Below are 17,510 nucleotides of genomic sequence, written 5' to 3'. Positions count from 1 at the left end.
TTTGTTTTTTTTTTTGTGGTGTGTGGGTGGGTTTGGTGGTGGGTTTTTTTGCTTTGGTGGTGGGTTTTGTTTTTCCCCTTTACAAAACTGGTTTTAGCATTGGTATAGGAGCCTTCTTGTGATGTGAATCCAGTCCTGTGATAGTTCCTCTACTTCTTTGGCATGTGCTGTAAATCTGTAAATGTTATGTGAACTCATACTTTAGAAAAAGTTAGATCTCTTCTTTTGTCTTTTTAAATTGCAGAATATTACTTAATTTGCAGAAAAAGTCTATTTGTGCAGGTATTAGAGGAAAACTCTTTATAGCTTAATATATATGTTTGGTTTTTTTTCTTTTATAAATTGCAGAATATTACTTAATTTGCAGAAAAAGTCTATTTGTGCAGGTATTAGAGGAAAACTCTTTATAGCTTAATATATATGTTTGGTTTTTTTTCTTTTCATCTCAGGTGTGAGGTGAAGTTACTTTTGTTTAACTGTTCTATCAGATATGTATGAAATTGCTTTTAGCAGCAGGATGGAGGTTACATAATAAATTTTCCAAAATGTACTTGCTGTGCTGTCATTGTTGGAGATAAAATCCTCTATATTTTGCTTCAGGGAGAGACAGGCATGTTGTTAGTGAACCCTTATCTTCCCTACTTGAATATATCTTTTTTTTTTTTTTTCTTCATTTTGATTATGAATTGACTGATCTGATGGTTTACAGTTGCTAGAAATGGTAACTTATTCAAGTTTTGTTTCTGAGGAGAAAGTGTTGGACGCTAATGCCAACCCATGCTTATTTAGTAAACTTATTCGTAGTTCTTGTGTTTTAAAGAGTATCTTTATATTGCATCTTCTTGCTAGCTGTGGTTGCTGAAGGAAAATACTGCTTTGATGGTATTTTCAGTTACTATATCTGACGTGGGGAAAACAGACTCCACAATCTGTAAGATTGTAAAGTAGATATGTTTATTCAGCGCTGGGCAGTACAGGGGGAAGTCCCACCAAAGTCGTGCACACTGTAACACGGCAGCTTGCCCTGTTTATATGTAGCAAAGTGTTACATATACATGAAGTTTCCCAATATGCCTATACATAGGCATAACCTGTCCCCGCTTCGTATTAAAATTAGTTTCAAGAGATCATTTCCGTAAGTCCCTCCCAACTGCGCATGCTCAGTGATTTGAGTTGGTGGTCTTCAGGGGTCATTTACTTCATCCACTCCTCTTCTTCACCTTGTCCTTTTGGTGAAGTCCAGCTTCTACCCCCCTTATTCCACTGTCAGAACAACACAGCCGGTACCAACCGGCTCCCCATCCTTGGCCATCCTCATATCGACAAAGTGCCAGACGCTTTGTTCTCCTACCTGCCTTCCAAGGCCTGTAACGAAGATGGGCCATTTGCTACTAATCTCTCCTCTTCCACATTCCCTACAGTGTTAGTTTCTTATCTATAGTTTACTTCATATGATTAGTAAGTTAACCTAAAACACAATGCTAGCAATTTAAGATGGATCTACAGTTGGCTTCACAAAAGTCCTTTTGTTAACCCTTTAGCCTCCCTTCATATCCATATTGTAGTCTTGTACTTTTAACTTCTCAAGGATGTTTGTTATCTTTTGGGAGCGGTTCTATTTTATGAACCAGTACATGCACACGTTTATAATATGAATGTTAGAAGAAAGTACAGGTTTTGAATTAATAAACTTCAAAAAATTTCCATTAGCAGTGAAGTTCCTCAGTCATAACAAACACATCTTTGTGTTCCTTTTTTTAACAAGTAAGATGAAAAGATAGTAGGAGAGACAGTTTATATATAAACATTTATTCTAGTTATTTGAAGTTGAGAAAATTATTTGTCTCTTTATTTTCCTACCATCATCAGGACATGTATACCTCTGAGAAACCTTCTCCAACAAGAGACCTTGCTTCAAGACCTGTCTTGGATTATATGCAAAGAAGTTTCCAGTCATGAGTGAGTAGATTTCTTTGTTTAAGAAAAAAGAAACCCTTAGTTTGCAGTTTAGAAGAAACATGGTTCTGTAGTGGGTTTTGGAAGGTGTTTCTTTCTGCTCATACTGAGTTTTGTCTCTTCAGTCCTTTAAAAATGACCAAATAAAGCTGAGATTTGGCAGATACTGTTCTTAACCTGCAAATTTTTGATCAGTATGTGCTCTGTAAGTAGTCTGGTATCATTTTTCAAGAAGGTAAGTTCTGTAACAAGCTGATGTTGTTTTTCTCAGTATAAATAAAACATGTAACTCTGAGGGGAAAATGTCTTGGGTTTGTGAAGAACTCCGAAGTATGTGACTGTCCAGTAAGCTAAAATAGCTGGTAAAAATCTAACATAAAATGAATGGACTTCATTTTATGGGAAAAAATAAATAAATTACTCAAATTCCAGTATAGAGGTCCAATCCCAAAGGAATTCTGGCGTGTGTTGGAAAGATCTGTTTTGGTGAAAAAACACATTAAAGACACCAGAAGTTTTGTTTTACCCATATCTGATGGGTAAGATAATCTCTTTTTAGTGAACTGTTTTGAGTGTTTAAAGACCTTTCATAAGTTTTCCGGATGTGAGACTTAAGCTAATTCTTGGCAGCAACGTTACCTAGCCTTACATCATGTAGAAATAAGGATATAACTTCATACACACAGGAACTGTATTTATAATGTAGCTTAGTTTCAACACAACTGTACTGAATCTGTTGAAGAATGAGCATCAAGTTCGTAGGATAATTATATCCTATGTTAGTAAAATAAGACCATTTGATTTTCTGGGAGGAAGTGAGTAAAGAAAATTGTTGGTTAAATTTCTTGTCAAACTAAATGAAAAATGACTGTTCTTGACATCTGGAAGAAAAAAAGAATGATGGAGGAAATGCTTGCTAAGTGCAGCAAAGGAAAAACTACACCAAAAAAAAAGGACTGAAAGAATTGCTGAACTCTAGAGTTCATGCTTAGTGTAGATGGTTATTTTAGTATTTATATATAAGTAGATCTCTTTTCTCTTTCATATTGCTATTCACACTTCTGACGTATAAAGTATTCGCTGTATTGCGTAGATGACAACTTTACAGGTCAAGTACCTGAATATTCTGATTTGTCAAATGCCGCTATGTTAATCATCATTTGTTTTACAGAGCATCTCATGTACTTTCATGGCCTAATGCATAGTCTTAAACATAACTAGTATCTGTAAATCTTTTTACCTTTTGAATCATAGTTGCTGTGTTAAGTGTGATTCACCAGGGTGCTGCTGTGATGTTTTTGGTTTGAGAACAACAAACACTGTCATGGCTTGAGCAAAACACCATTGGTTTTGGTGAGATTTGGATGGGATTCCAGACTGGAGAGTTCAGCTTTACATTAGCGAGACTGAAGACCCTTATTCAAATGAAAAATAACGCTGTGGCAGTACTTCTTGTGGTGGTTAATAATAATAACAATGTTATTCAAAATATAGTCTCTTCTTTGCAAGACACCACATTCCTGTGGTAGATTAGGTGCTTAAGTCCATGCTAAGTGATGGGCTTTAAGGGCACAAAAGAAAATGCTGCTTTTCTGAAAAATACGGTTTAGAGAAGATCAGATGTTTATGTTCAGCTGGTGTTGGATTTCTTAGTTTACTGTTTACTTCAGAGAAATGTGAAGTATAAGCATGATCTACATAGTTTTAGGCTCCTCTCTACTGAATACCTCAGTTTGTGAGGCATTTATCCTCTTATGAAGGTGCATTTATTTGCGCACTTCTGTACGTGTAAGCTTATTCACAAAATCTGTAGGCACCTAGAATAGCCAGATATGTAAAGTGACGGGAGTCTCTAGTATTCTGAACTTGTGCGTCAGTGTAATTCAAACAGAAAATCCATCTGAAATGATGATCTAAAATGTGGGAACGTCAAAATTCTGAAGGCTTGGTTAAAAAACTCAGAATCCTGTTACGTGCAGGCCACATTATAGAATCCTGCTTGTTATTTTCATGTGGTGCACTTGATGCAATATGCATTTCCATTGCTGTTTGTGAAGGGCTGTTATAGAATCTCAGTCCTAAAATGATTTAAATCCCTTTTCTATTATCTGTCCTAAATTTATTCACAGGCGGTTCATATTTGGTTTTCTGCCAACCTTATTCATTAGCTTAAAAAGCCATTTTTACCTTGTATCATATTTGTCATTTTAGCAGTTTCTTACAGAGAGCGTATTACTTTATTGAAACTTATTGTAGAAGTAAATCTGTAATACCTTGATACTTAAGAAGCACACCCAAGCTTATTTTTAAGCAAATGATCAGTTAAAAATTTTGGGGAAGTGAATAGGGGAACTACTGCTATTGTATAACTTCTAATACTTACCAGGTGTGTAGGTAAGTGCTTCAGATCCTGTTGTACTGGATTTTCTCCAGTATTGAGGAAGAGTTTTGACAGAAGTGCAAAGTCCACCATTCATGGGAGTTGTTTTTAGTTGTTGGGCAACACAGAGAATCTGAAAAGGTGTTAAAACTGAGGCAGTTTCTACTAAGGCTTTTATTTCTGTGGAATGCCTTTATAAATGTCTGTTTTCATAAATAAGGATAAGACAAGTCCATATTTCAAATTGCACTTTAACATTGTGTGCCCCATAGGACAGTGAGGTCACATGCTGTAGCTAAGTTAGATTGATTTTGATTTATTTTTGTATTGAAAGATAACTTGTCGGGGAAGTCCTGGCTGTATGTAACCTGCCTAGAATGTCACACCACAGCAAGAGTTGGTTTAATTTTCTACCTTTTCTCCAGTTGTTGACATTTAGCTGCCAGAAAATGTGTAGTGTCATGATAAATTCTTATGATTATAAACGGTGCTTTGGGAGTTTTCCTGTGCGTTCTCCTTTGAAGAAAGGTCAGTGCAGTGAACTTATTTGAGCTGCTGCAATGAACTCGGCTTGCAAACAATTAAACTAAACATTAGTACATACTGTTGCAGCAAGCTGCTGACATCTTTTTTTTTTTTCTCCCTTAAATGTATAGGATACAGTGCCAACTTTTTTTATTATTATTCTGCTGTCATAATAAATTGTACAGAATAATTCTTTCCTGGCTTTGTATTTCTGCTTTTAGTTTTCTTTCCCACACCCTAAAAACTCAACACTGCATGCAGTTGGGAAGTTAACCTGCTATTCTTCATGCTTCAGTATCATCTAGTCATGTTTTCTTCGTGATTGACTGAGGATAGGAGCGCATTTTGTGTGTTTGGAGAGATCCTATGCAACGTAATCTTATATTTTGAAATTGGTCAGTGTGGCCTGGTAATGAAGTGGGAAACTTTTTGCTTCACCAGTTCAAATCAAGACCACAATGGTGTGATTAAAGGCTGCTTCTGTTTGATGGTTGGTTATTTATCCTGACCTCTCATTACAGCTGGCTTTCTAGTTTGTGTTCGCAGAGGAACCTTAGGGTTTTGTGATTTCTTAAAAAAAAAAAAAAAAAAAATTTTTTTACTTTCTATTTGTGTTCTTGTAGTGTGTATAAAGAAATAGTTTCGGCTGTCAGTTTCTTTGTTCACGAGCAATAAACTTGGGAATTACAACAAATGTTAAGGTCAGCCTTAATAGATAACGACATAATGCTTTAGCAAGTATGCATTATTATTCCTGTGCTTGCAACTGAGAAGAGTGTGTTCTGGGCTTTTATAAAGCTTCCTAGGCTACAAAAAGTCTGTTTGGTTAAGGCTGGCTCAGTTTACCCCCTTCACCTTCAATCTCCCCTCATTGCATGCCAGAACAAATTTGTAGTGAAGCGAGGACCAAGTCAATATGTTCATAAAATAAATGCTGGGAAATGGACAATTCTTTGTGGTTTACACAAAGTGTAAGGTGGCTGTGCATTTTGTGTATTTTGGGGTAGTGTTGCAAATAACTATAAAGCCGGTTGATGTAGTTTAAGAGGCTTTGTAGTCACCAGTTCTTTTCAGCGAGCTGAGACTGAAAGAAAGGAAAAAGACTAAGTTCTGGTTCATACATAAAACTGCATACCAGGGAAGGGAAGCTTAGAAGTAAGCTAAAATATCATTATAATGAAGTATAATAATGAATAGCTAAAGGATGTTAGATTGTTATGTTACATGCTAAGTTTTCATTTTATTTTTGAACCACAAACCCTGAAAACCCATTCATGAAATACAAGCTTGAAGATACAGTATGCAAAGTGCTTTCTTTAACAGTTGTTGTTCTGATTTCACAGCACAGTTATCTTCTAATCTTCAGAAATACTGTGACTTGAGAAATATAGAAGAAGCTATTGTCTCCTAGGTCATCTTTACTGACATTTGAAATAGTAATTCTTTATGAAAAACTGAAGATCTGAATGATAAAGAATTGTAGGACATGGGGGATAAAAAGACATAATGCAGATTTGAAAAAGGTTAGTTTGAAGACTTGGGATACATTTAAAATATTTTAAGAGTTACATAATAACAACCCCCCCTGCAATTCAACTCTCTGGAAAAGAATGAAACCCCCTTAAAATAGTAAGCTACTGTATATGGACAACCCCATAAAAATTACTTCATTGGTAACATGAGTAGTTATCTTGTATTTGCTCTATTTTCTTCTTGAAACTGTCAGGGGAATTTACCACTGTATGTAACTGAGGTGACACATGAGCGCTTGGATCAGAGGTAGTAGTGCAGCAACTTTTTTATTGTAGTGGGAGGATGAAGCATGAAAAACAGATGTATACAAAGTTGTTTGGCTCCTGAATCTAGCAGTCAGGAGAAGCACTTAATTGATCTTGCTTCACTGTTCCTCTCCTGTGGTGGCTTAATTTCTAACTTCTATTTTCTTCACATACTGCTAGTTAGTGCCATGTCCCCTCCATAGAGTGCAGCTATACTCGAGGGAGGCTATCAGCAAGCATGCTGGAGATGGTTTTCTGGCTTAAACTGCAGATTCAGGGGTCAGAGTTAATGAGTTACAGAAACTTGTATGGACTTGTGGAAAAGCTTTGAATGAAGTTGGGTTTCATTAGAAAGGCCTGGCCTGTAGGAGCCAAGGCTGAACTGAGGGTCTTTAAAATTTCATGACCCCCTTAAAAACGTTTCCCTTGCCAATAGTGGGGGTGGTGTCCCTTCCCTGTCTGAATTCCTGCATTCTTCCTTGTTGCAGGAGCATTCATGAGGTCAATTTGAATTGGGTGGGCTCCCTAAGCTGTGTACCACGTAGCTGCATAAATGGCTGTACTGCTGTAATGCAGGGAGAGGAGTGCAGGGGTGAGAATAAGTGGTCTGTGGGTGAGACTGTCTTCTTTCCAGTGATTACGCAGTTTTTCCCTGGCTTGAAGTGTGTATGGCACTATAGTTTAGTTGTTTAGGACAACAAGCTAAGTTGTTTAGGAATGTTGTAATCCTAGGCTTCCTCTATACTAAGTGAGGAGAGGCATGTCCAGAGGACTAATCAGATCTTCGATGACCCAGTTTCTCACCAATGCTGTAATTAAACCACCCCTCTAAATACAGAGGGTGCATTAGTCACAATAAAAAATAAACACAAATACTTTAGCTGCACAGAACTGATGCATCACATTGAGGAAATGTAGGCGCGTTAGTAGAAACTTGCTTGTTTTCTTAATGCTTATATTTTATGATGTTGGATTTCTTCTTAATTCAGTTCTTCTTTATTCAGTTGACATAATGATGCAATTTCTGAGACCTTGTAGCTTTTTTTTTCTGGTAGGATAGGTATTTAAATATATCAGAACACAAATGAAAACTTTTTGAAATTCATCTGCATTTAAACAGACTTTTAAGATTAATTTTTTTCATAATCCTTCCGCTATTTTTGATTACTTTAGGATATTGAGGACTGGTAAGTTGTGGTGTTCCTTGCACTTAAACTTTATTTTTAGATTGAAGAGGAAGACAAACATTTTTGAGTTTTGTTCTGGGACTTTTTTTAACTGAAGAAAATAAGTCTTTGCCCTCCATAGTCTGAAGAGAAGTTACTTTCTTTTCGTAAGCTTTGCAGGAGATTGCAGCTACCAAAACCATATTTACCACATTAATAAACTGTGCTTCCAGGTGATATAATCAAGTTCAGTCATCTCACTTTCTGTAAGGCTTTATCAACAAAAAGGTATTGCTTTGTATTTACTGTTTATTTTAAATTAGTTAATAATGTATATTAAGGTGAAATGTTTTAAAACTCATTGCATATATTCAAATACATATATTAAACATTTTTAAAAAGTTGTGGTGTTGGGGCACTTGTTTTGGGTTTTTGTTTGTTTGTTTTGTTTAAATTTTTTTGTCATAAAGGGAACTTCAAAGCTATGTTGTTTCAGCTGGGTTTTCTCCCTGTGGGTTTAAATTGATGGTCAGATTGATGGGGCTTCTCTAAATAAGCTAGTGCAACAGGGCACCCACGTTTACACCAATGTAATTTCTGTTTGTAAACCATGATGCTGGTACTGGCAGGAAACTGTTGCTAGTTTTGAACTGACAGGAGAGTTGTGGCAGGGAAGTCACCATCATGAATGAGGACCAGTCTTTTTGTATACATGCCTATTACTCTCTGAATATGTCCTTTTTAGATGCTTGCACTTCACATTTATTCTGTCACGTTTTCAATGAAAATTAAGGTTGGATTATTTACAGATTACTTATTTTATGAGACACTAACTCTGTGTTTGTGTCCAAAACAGCAAAGATGGTAGAAATAGGTTTATAATAATAACTTATATATATGTAAAAATGCATTGTTACGTTTGTACTATATATTTTTATATAATTATTTTCTATTTATATTATAAAATGCATACTTGAAATATATAACAATTCTTTTATTTATATGTGTATCTGTAGAGGGAGAGAGTCCTCTTTCTAAATTGGTCTTCCTCTCACTGTTTTGATTGATGGCTAGTAAGGACCGCTGAATTATTATGAGTAATTGGTGTACACAGAAGTACAGCCTTTTGGCATGGTAATACTCCCCTGCTACATTTTTTTTTAATTTAAATCTTAGCCTTTGGGCCTATCTCTGTATTTCTTTATATAGAATACTGCACAATGATGTCTTTGTGGTGGATCTTTGGTACTCCTGCAGCAGAAAGAGTAAGTAGCAAAGCACACTGTAACCTTGTTCTCTGGAGTGAGTATCAAGTATCCACCACTATGTAAGCAATTCATATTTCTGGGATCCTATTAATCCTGTGACAAGTTGAGGGTGGTGTTCAAGTACATTCCAAAGGGGGAAGGGTGCAGAAACTCACAGCTAAAATATGGATGAAAATCGAGAGCTATAAATGTAGATGTTTGGGCAGGCACCCCCCTCTTTGCGGAAGGCACTATGTAGACACAGAACAAAGTTGTTCCAGTTACTGTGGGGAGGACTTTCTAGAGGCTGCAGTATTAAGCTCCCTAGTGGTGTTACAATTTTCTGTTGAATTAGAGAATTCACAAAACAACTGAGTCCGATGAAGGATTAGAAATGGGCTGAAGAACAACTTTTCCAACAGCAGTGTTAAGTGAGGTATTTAGAGGACTTTCCTTGCCTGTTGTGAGTCACATTGTTCGCCCTTTCCGTACAAATGATTGAACAATACGCACCACTGTGTTGGAAAAGTGAAGCTCTTGCTGCTCGTTAGTGTGACGTTATCACATATAAGAAAATAAAGTGAGCTGCAGCCTCATTTTATGTTGTGTTACTTTATTTATTTTCATATTCAAGAAACAAAACACCTGATTTACAAGCTGTGTAGTTATTTTGAGCTACATTGACTGTGTTTCAAGAAAAACTACTCTTGACATTCTTTACCCAATTTTTGATAGGAAACAACTTCTTTGATTTGTAGCCCGGACGGAAAATATTTGGGGTTGTTGCCATAAGTGGGGTTATGCAAGTAATCCCAGCAGGATTAGTGGTTCCATGACTGGCTCTGTGTTTGTTTAAATTTAAGATCTTTTCTTTACTTAAATTATCCAATCTGTCATCCTTTCAGTGTTTAAAGGATGGTAGCAGATGTTGGTGTAAGCAAAGTAGCTGCACTTAGGTGATATCCTATCAATCAGCTGATTATAAGGTTCGTTGAATCTCTCATTGCAAAAGAACCCTCTATAATTAAGAGATTGTAATTCTTAAAAATATGTGGGAGACTGAAATGATAGCACTGGATGTTTTTTAAGGCTATTGGTGTGCCTATACCTATCCAGCTCAAAATTTTCTGAAGCGAGCGGAAAGCTGTGCAGGACTTCAGGACTTCCAGGCTGGTTTGGGAGGCTCGTGTGTTGTGGTTTCTTCTTTTTTCCTTCTTGTCTTTTTTCTTTTCTTTTTTTTTTTTATTATTCCTTTTCCCTGTTTTATTTTGTGTAACATAATTATTCTCTGGAATGGAGGGCATACTAACATGCTGTAGAATCTAGTGCTTTTGGCCACTGCAGTCATTAATCTAATAGATCACTAATATAAAAGGGCACTTTGTTTTAATAAAGCACTTTGGTTTGTCATAGGAGAGGATTTTTGAATGCAGTCTTTCTGTTTTACCCTTGAAAAGCTCTTTGAAAACCTGCCTAATTCCGTGGTAGAGTGCTGAAAGGCTCACTCAGAGCTCTTTTGAGCAGGAGTCAGACTTCCCAGAATTTTTAGAGACATAGGGAAATAAGTCTCCCACCAGAATGTGTTCTGTTGCATTCAATATAAAGCTTTTTCCCTTTTTTTTTTTTTTTTGGTAGTGGAATTTTGTACAGCATTATGTAAGGAGTATTACTTTGTGATGCAGCTATTTCTGAATGTACAAATGCTATAATGGCATAAATCCCCTTCCCTGCCCTCACTCAAACTTACTTTTTGGAGGTGATGCTTGTCACTGATGCTTGACACTGATGTTGTCACTGATGCTGTGCTAGAGCCATACTTTGTGGCCAGGCTGTTCTACAGACCCTGCTTGCCTCGCACACTTCAGAGCAGTTATATTTCATACTACTTTATATCTGGTTGTAAAAACTAGGCAAGCTTTTAGCTTCCTCTCGTTCCACCCCCAGTTACATCAAGTTACTGTAAGAGTATCTGAAGGACATCGGGGCTGGTCTTGGGGGATGGGAGAGGAAAAATTAGGTTTATAGTTTGCCTGGAAAAGATGAGGCACCAACTGGAAAGTGTCAATTTTGCTTTTTGTTTCCTCCCCACTTCCTCCCCCCACCATCTTCTCTTCTATGCCAGAAGCAGTGACAAAAATATCTGTAGTTTTTACTCTATGTGGTAGGAAAGTACTTTTTAGAGCAAAGGCTAGTAAGTTACTTTTAGTGACCTTTCAATATTTATTTATTCCTCATGCATTTAAACAAACTAAAAGAAATAGTATTTATCTGAAACTAAGGGTTAGGCTCTTGGGTGTGTGGCTTTTTGTTTGGTTGGTTTTGTTTGTTTGTTTGTTTGTTTTAATATGCATCAGTCATTAAGTGGAGCATCCATTTTGGTGAACTAACTCTTAATTTGTGTTTTTGTTTAATGCTGTATATTCAGTGGTCCTAGTAGATGGTATAGCAAGGCCAGGTTACCTGTGTGTTGTCCAGTGAAACCTAACAGATCAAGTTTAAGGGTAAATCTATTGCAAGTAGAGGATGATGGCACTTCTTTTTCTGTTCCTTTAGCGCTGGTGTAGCACCACTGGTAGCTAAAGTAGTGGATTAAAATGCCTGACTGCAATATTGGGTAGAGTGATGCCATTCAGTCTCTTCTTGTCCGGACCATGGGCTGAAACTTGGCATGATTTTAAATTCTCTACAGCTACAGAGAGAGGATGGAGAACAGAAGATGTACAACTGTCTATAGTCTGCCAGAATTGGGGCTGAGTCACTAGGGCATGTACAGTTCCTCTGTCTTTGCTCTTGTAATAGGTAGCTGAGATGTTCAGCTGTCTTAAAGTGAAGCTGAATAAAGAAACCTGTTTCACGCTGCTGCTTCCTGCCTCTGTCTAGCATAATTTATCTGCAAGCAGTGTCGCTGAGATGCCCAGGCGTTTCCAGCAAGTTTTTTCATTGGTGAGGGAATAGAATTTTGTTAGTAGCTGAGCCATGTATATGCTTTATGGGAAATAGGATTGGATATGAAGCAGGTGTGACATGCCAGTTACAGTGCGCTACTAAATAAATCCATTCATGAGAACAGAGATAACCGTAAAGATAGCCACAACCAGCCACTTAACCAGACTACACGTATCGAATATAACTCTAGCATTAACCTTAAGTAGTCACAGTTAACATGATTGTCATATTCAATACTAAGCTCAGCTTTTAAATGCATTAGTTAAAATACGTTTTAAAAAACTGTATTTTCTGAGTGACTGTACAAGGAGAGCAGGAGGCAGAAGTCTGGAAGTGAACAGTTAATGGTGTCTCCCATTAGAACGTGACTGCAGTAAGAAAACAGCCCCAGGTATGCTTCCTTGGAAAGGAGGGTGGATCACTTCTGATCTGTGTGACCTTTGGGCAGTTACTTTTGAAGCACTAAATTCTTTCTTCCCTAGCATGTGTCTCTGTAAACAATTTTTTCATCATAGGTAGGCTATATTTGTGTGAATAAATACTTCTTTAGTGTTAGATTAGCCTATTACAAAACATTTGAAAACTTGTTTTAAAAATTTTGATTTTATTGCAGAGAGAGAAAGCCATACCATAGAATATTTGCTGCACAAATTAAGCCTGCAAATACATGAGGTTAGTAAAAGTACTGTGTATTTTGCAGTGGACTAATAGGGTTTGATGTTCTTCCTGGTGGCTGTGGACAGCTGCATTTTATTACTTGGATTAAATATCAACATAGAAATGTTACATGCAGTAAGGGATTAAATCCTGCTAACAAATAGAGATGCACAGAATTTTGTCATTTTTCTTTGCTTCGAGGAGGTAAGAGATTAATGATCCTATTCATATCCTTTTCAACAGGAAACCAAGTAAGGCTTTAAATTAAAAGCAATGTGTTTATCTTTTTTTTCTTTTTTTTTTTTCTTCTTTGAATTGAATACACATTGACTTTTATTAATCTTTGCTGGGTAACTAATGAATTTACTTTGATTTCAGTATTGACACATGTAAGATAGTAATAGTTTTCATTTTTGTTTAATATTGCAAAAAGAAAAAAAAAAACCTTTTAATGACTAGTGTGGCTTCTTTCTGTATGCTTAGGTTTTACTGAATATTTTATACTATCCTCTAGCTTGAAGGTAAATATGTTGATTAATACTGGAGCCATGACCCAAATCTGGGAAATGCAAAATTGCTGCATCCTCTGTTTGGAATGCTGCATATGCAGGAAATGCTGTTTGGGCAAATATTTTAAAACTTTTCTGTTGTCATAATTACAACTTCAATAAATGTTTGGTTTCTTTTTGAGACTTCTAGTATGGAACTTTTTTCTCAAAATAATTATAATTTGCCACTATAACTGTATAAACATTTGGACTGTAATAAGAGGAAGAGTGAGGAATTCTGTGGGGTCTATGCATTCACTGAGATGAGATCTTGTACTAACACACTTTTTCTTCCTCCTGTTTTAAAAAACCTCGTATTTTATCACATATTTAAAATGAGCTGCTTAGATACAAGTTTTTGTGGGGGGAAAAAGCCATTTGCTTTGTTGGCACTTGTTTTATTTACTAGATTACTATGCTTTATAAAGTGGCCTTTTGAAGGGCATGGGTGTGAGGGAAAGGACAAAGAAATAGGATAAATTTGAAGATCCATAATAAGGATCTGTGCTTCTGTAGTTACTCTTTATTGTAACATCTGTGTTTCTTGCTTAACACTATCCTAGTCACATAGTTCTGAAAGACATGGAGTACCTCTCTGTTGTATCTAAGGGGTTCTTCACGGTAGCCTAAGCTGTTCCTTTTGACAAGTCTTTACAGGTTAAATATCTAAGAGCTTTTGGAAACCTTTTAAACTGTTGCTAAACTGTGTAGTTTAGACACACTTGTATGTCTAAATCTGATGGTACAGTTTTACAGTAAATATATGACTAAAGACTAAGCAGTGCCTTTATTTTGCTTGTGGAGTTGATAGGTATAAAACACATCTATCAGGAAGAAGAAATAAAATTACACATACATGCTGCTTTTTTTTTTTTTTTTTTTTTAATCAAGATATATTTGAACACAAACATCTGATACTGATCTCCATTAGTGTCTGGTGTCTGTATCAGGGGGATGATAAAAGTGATCTACAGGGGCAGTTCCCTTGGCTTTGTTGTGGCTGTCTGGGAAAGTTGCAGTCTGTCTTATCACCTAGATCCGCTTCCAGTATATGTTGTAGCAAGAGCTAAGGGGGTAAAAAATAATATGAATTGAGTAAGAAGGGCAACGGTAACACTAAGAGTGTTGTGCAGTGACGGGATTTTGCAATGTGTAGTTTCTCTCCTTACAACTTCAAAGTGTGCAATAATGGCTGTGGAATGTAGCTATGTGTGGTTTTTTTATTTTTTTTCCTCTTTCCCCTCTTTTAGCATTTGTTTTTCTTCTTTGGGTTGGTAAGTTTCTGCCTGGAACAGGTGGAATTAATTTCATTGAACATTTATTGAAGTTCTCAATCATCATCCTGAATCAATGAAGCTTTCTTGTATTGTTTGAAGTAGGAATAGAAACAGACTTTTAAAAAAATTTGAACAAATGCCTCTCATTCTCTTAAATCAGCGTTCACTTAGATAGCTTTCTGTTGCAATTATTTATTACTTCTCCAGCCTCTAGATCAAGCTACTTTCTGCTCCCAAGAAGACTTCTTCTAAAAGAGGCTCATATATCTACATCAGTTTGTTTTAAAAACTGCAGCCTTACTTTCATGCTTCGAAAATGGTAGCAGAAGTGCTAAAAACGAAGAAAAAAAAATATTCCTAAGTGAATGCAAATCCTGTTGGATTAGGCAGGTACTGACATTTACTGACTCTCTAGGACCATTCAGAAGACTCTGAGGATATTTATTTATTTATTTTTATGGATGTTTTGCACAACTCATAGCCAAAAGCAGTAATCTTTGAAAAACGAATGCCTTGAATAATAAATGGAGTCATATCACTAGTGCAAACATTTTCACAGGAAGGGCTACCAGAACTCCACTTATGATTTCTTGAGAGCTTTAGGTTTTCTTTTTTTATCTCTTTCATGGTTCCCTTTAGTGCATTCTTGTCAAAGAATCATCTGTAGAAAATAACGAAGATCAAAACTTAAGGTTTCAGAGATTTATGGGGAGGGTTAGTTATTGATCTGGAACTCTAGAATTCTCCTATTCCAGCTATAGTAGATTATTTAAAACTTAATGAAAACTGTAGGCTTCAGTTTATAGATTGGAAAATTAATTCAAAATATTAGTGAGAAGGGGCAGATAACCTATTTTATAGCTACTTTAGTAATAATTTGTATCTTGATATATTGCCTGTCTTATAGCTCAATGCCTGTTTATTTTGAGATATTAATTTGAAGAGCAATTGTGACAGGAAAAGTCAGAGTGGAGTATCATAAACCAAAATGTTTCTGTTGATAATTAAGGTGTTGCTGGGACTTAGTTGCTAGGAAGACTTTGCCTGAATTTATTATTTTTTGCAGGAAATATGCAGGTTTTGCTGTGACCTCACTATGCAAATGTTTTTACAATATGCTGTTCCTTCTATTTGATCTTTAAAGAACCTTTCCCTGGCTTATGTGCCTTACTTGTATTTCCTTAATCTTTTAAACTAATCTACTGTTGAAAACTTTTCTCCTGCTTATGAAATAGTTGTTGCTTCTGATAAAACCTGCTTCATTTTCTGAGCCCCTTTGCTAAGATGTGGAGGGAAGATGAAGCAGTTCTGCCGTGTGTGTTTCTGGAACTGCAGCTTTTAAAGCAAACATTCAGGCTGGTCATTGCCCTCGCTGCTGCTGCTACTTGACTTTTTCTAGCCCTTGTTTTGAACAGGCCTGCTGACTTTGTAGCATATCGAAATGCTGTCGGTATTTTACAGATGCAGAGAAAAGTGCCTAAAGAGCAAACAGACCCCCACTCTTGTAAATCCCCATCTCCTGCCTGTCATGTCAGACTTTGCTCTTTCGCAGAACTAAAGAGATACCAGGAGGAGTGTTTTGTGTATGTGTATCTACGTGCTTTCTAGATAACAGCAAGACTTACGGCTTGATCCTGCTTCCACTGAAACAGGTAGCAACAGGACTGGATTTCAGGCTGGTACCTTGCTGATCGTTGCTGTCCATTTTTTTGTGTGTGATGGGTCTGAAAGTTTGGTATCTTAACTGTGTTTAGAGTCTGGCAGGTAGGGAAAAGGACATAAATAATTCTGGCTATGGGAGCCTAAGGTAGGGTTATGAAGACAGATCTGCATGGGTTTCTGCAGAGAGGTGGTGGAATAATTGGTATGCAGCCTGAATTCTGGCCAGTTCAGGTTGATGTGAGATGGAAAAAGCACGGTCACAATAACTTTGCATCTCACATAAAACGTGTGCAGGCCTATTGTTCATATGAATGAATGCCCTCAAGCCATTTTAGTGGGGTTTTTTTTTTAGTAGCTTGTACATCTTTCCGTAAATGAGGGCACAACAAGCAGGCGCTTTTTTGGGTAGCTAGTGCTGCCTAGGATTACCCTGCAGGTTCCTGATGTTTTTTTTAAAAGCCTAGACAGAATGTCATGAATGTATAAACAGATTATAAGAAGAGAGTGAAGGATAAAATACGAAGTTTTCCTCAAACTTAAATTCTGATACCTTCTACCTCCCTCCCTCCCACTCTTTTCCAAGTGTCATTTGACAAATATCCACTGAGCCATACTTTTGCATCATCTTTTGTGCTGTAAATATGTTACCTCCTGGCAATATGCTTTATGAAAAAGAACTGCTTTCAAAGACTGGTTAATTATCATTACGTTAATGGAACCATTTTTGTTTAGAGTGATGACAGCTGACTCATCGGGGTGCAGGTCATTCTTTTGATTATGGTTAGGAGAGGTCAAGGGCTGCAGACAGTGAACCATAAAATCCCATCCTGGTTAACTGCTCCTTCTTATACCAACATATTTCATCAGGTTGATAACATGCATGATTTCTGTATTCCCTATGATTTGGAAGTTAAGGAAGAAAAGCAAAATGCAAAACCATCATCAAACACCTATTGCTTAGCAAACTAGCTGTTGAAGACGGCAAAAATGCTTAGCAGAAATTAATGTGATATGCACTGAAGACATAACACTACTTTTTCTCCTCAAACAGAATCTACTTAAATTGTTACACTGAATTTATGACATAGTTTCTTTTTGGTTTATCTTGTATATCTGTGTCAGAATTGCTGTGAACTTTCAGATGGTGAATATCCTTGCCCACAGTCGGTGTTTTGTTAGGATGTGGTCTGAGAGATGGCAGTTGTGGTGACAGATTGTATGGAAAGATCAGTTGGGTTTCACGATTCAAAGATAAGAATGAACCATAACCAAGTTACCACTCATGAGTAACAGATGAAATTACATGATTTATCTAGTTAGCCTGTTTTGTTTCTTGAAGTCTTTTTGGTACTGCCATTTTTTTAAAGC

At 36.6% G+C, this 17,510-nt stretch overlaps 1 protein-coding gene across 1 annotated transcript in view; it reads left to right on the top strand.

Moving 5' to 3' along the window:
• The first annotated feature begins 1,873 nt into the window (after positions 1-1,873).
• Positions 1,874-17,510, top strand: part of USP6NL (USP6 N-terminal like) — a 130,116-nt gene continuing 114,479 nt past the window's right edge. The window contains exon 1 of the mRNA XM_035889158.1: positions 1,874-1,959. Within this exon, the coding sequence (XP_035745051.1) occupies positions 1,956-1,959 (4 nt within the window). The 5' untranslated portion in view covers positions 1,874-1,955. The remainder of the gene's footprint in view (positions 1,960-17,510) is intronic.

Source organism: Egretta garzetta, unplaced genomic scaffold (genome assembly GCF_000687185.1).
Source record: "Egretta garzetta isolate BGI_Z169 unplaced genomic scaffold, ASM68718v1 scaffold291, whole genome shotgun sequence".
NCBI lineage: Eukaryota > Metazoa > Chordata > Aves > Pelecaniformes > Ardeidae > Egretta > Egretta garzetta.
This window is presented reverse-complemented; position numbering and strand designations above follow the sequence as displayed.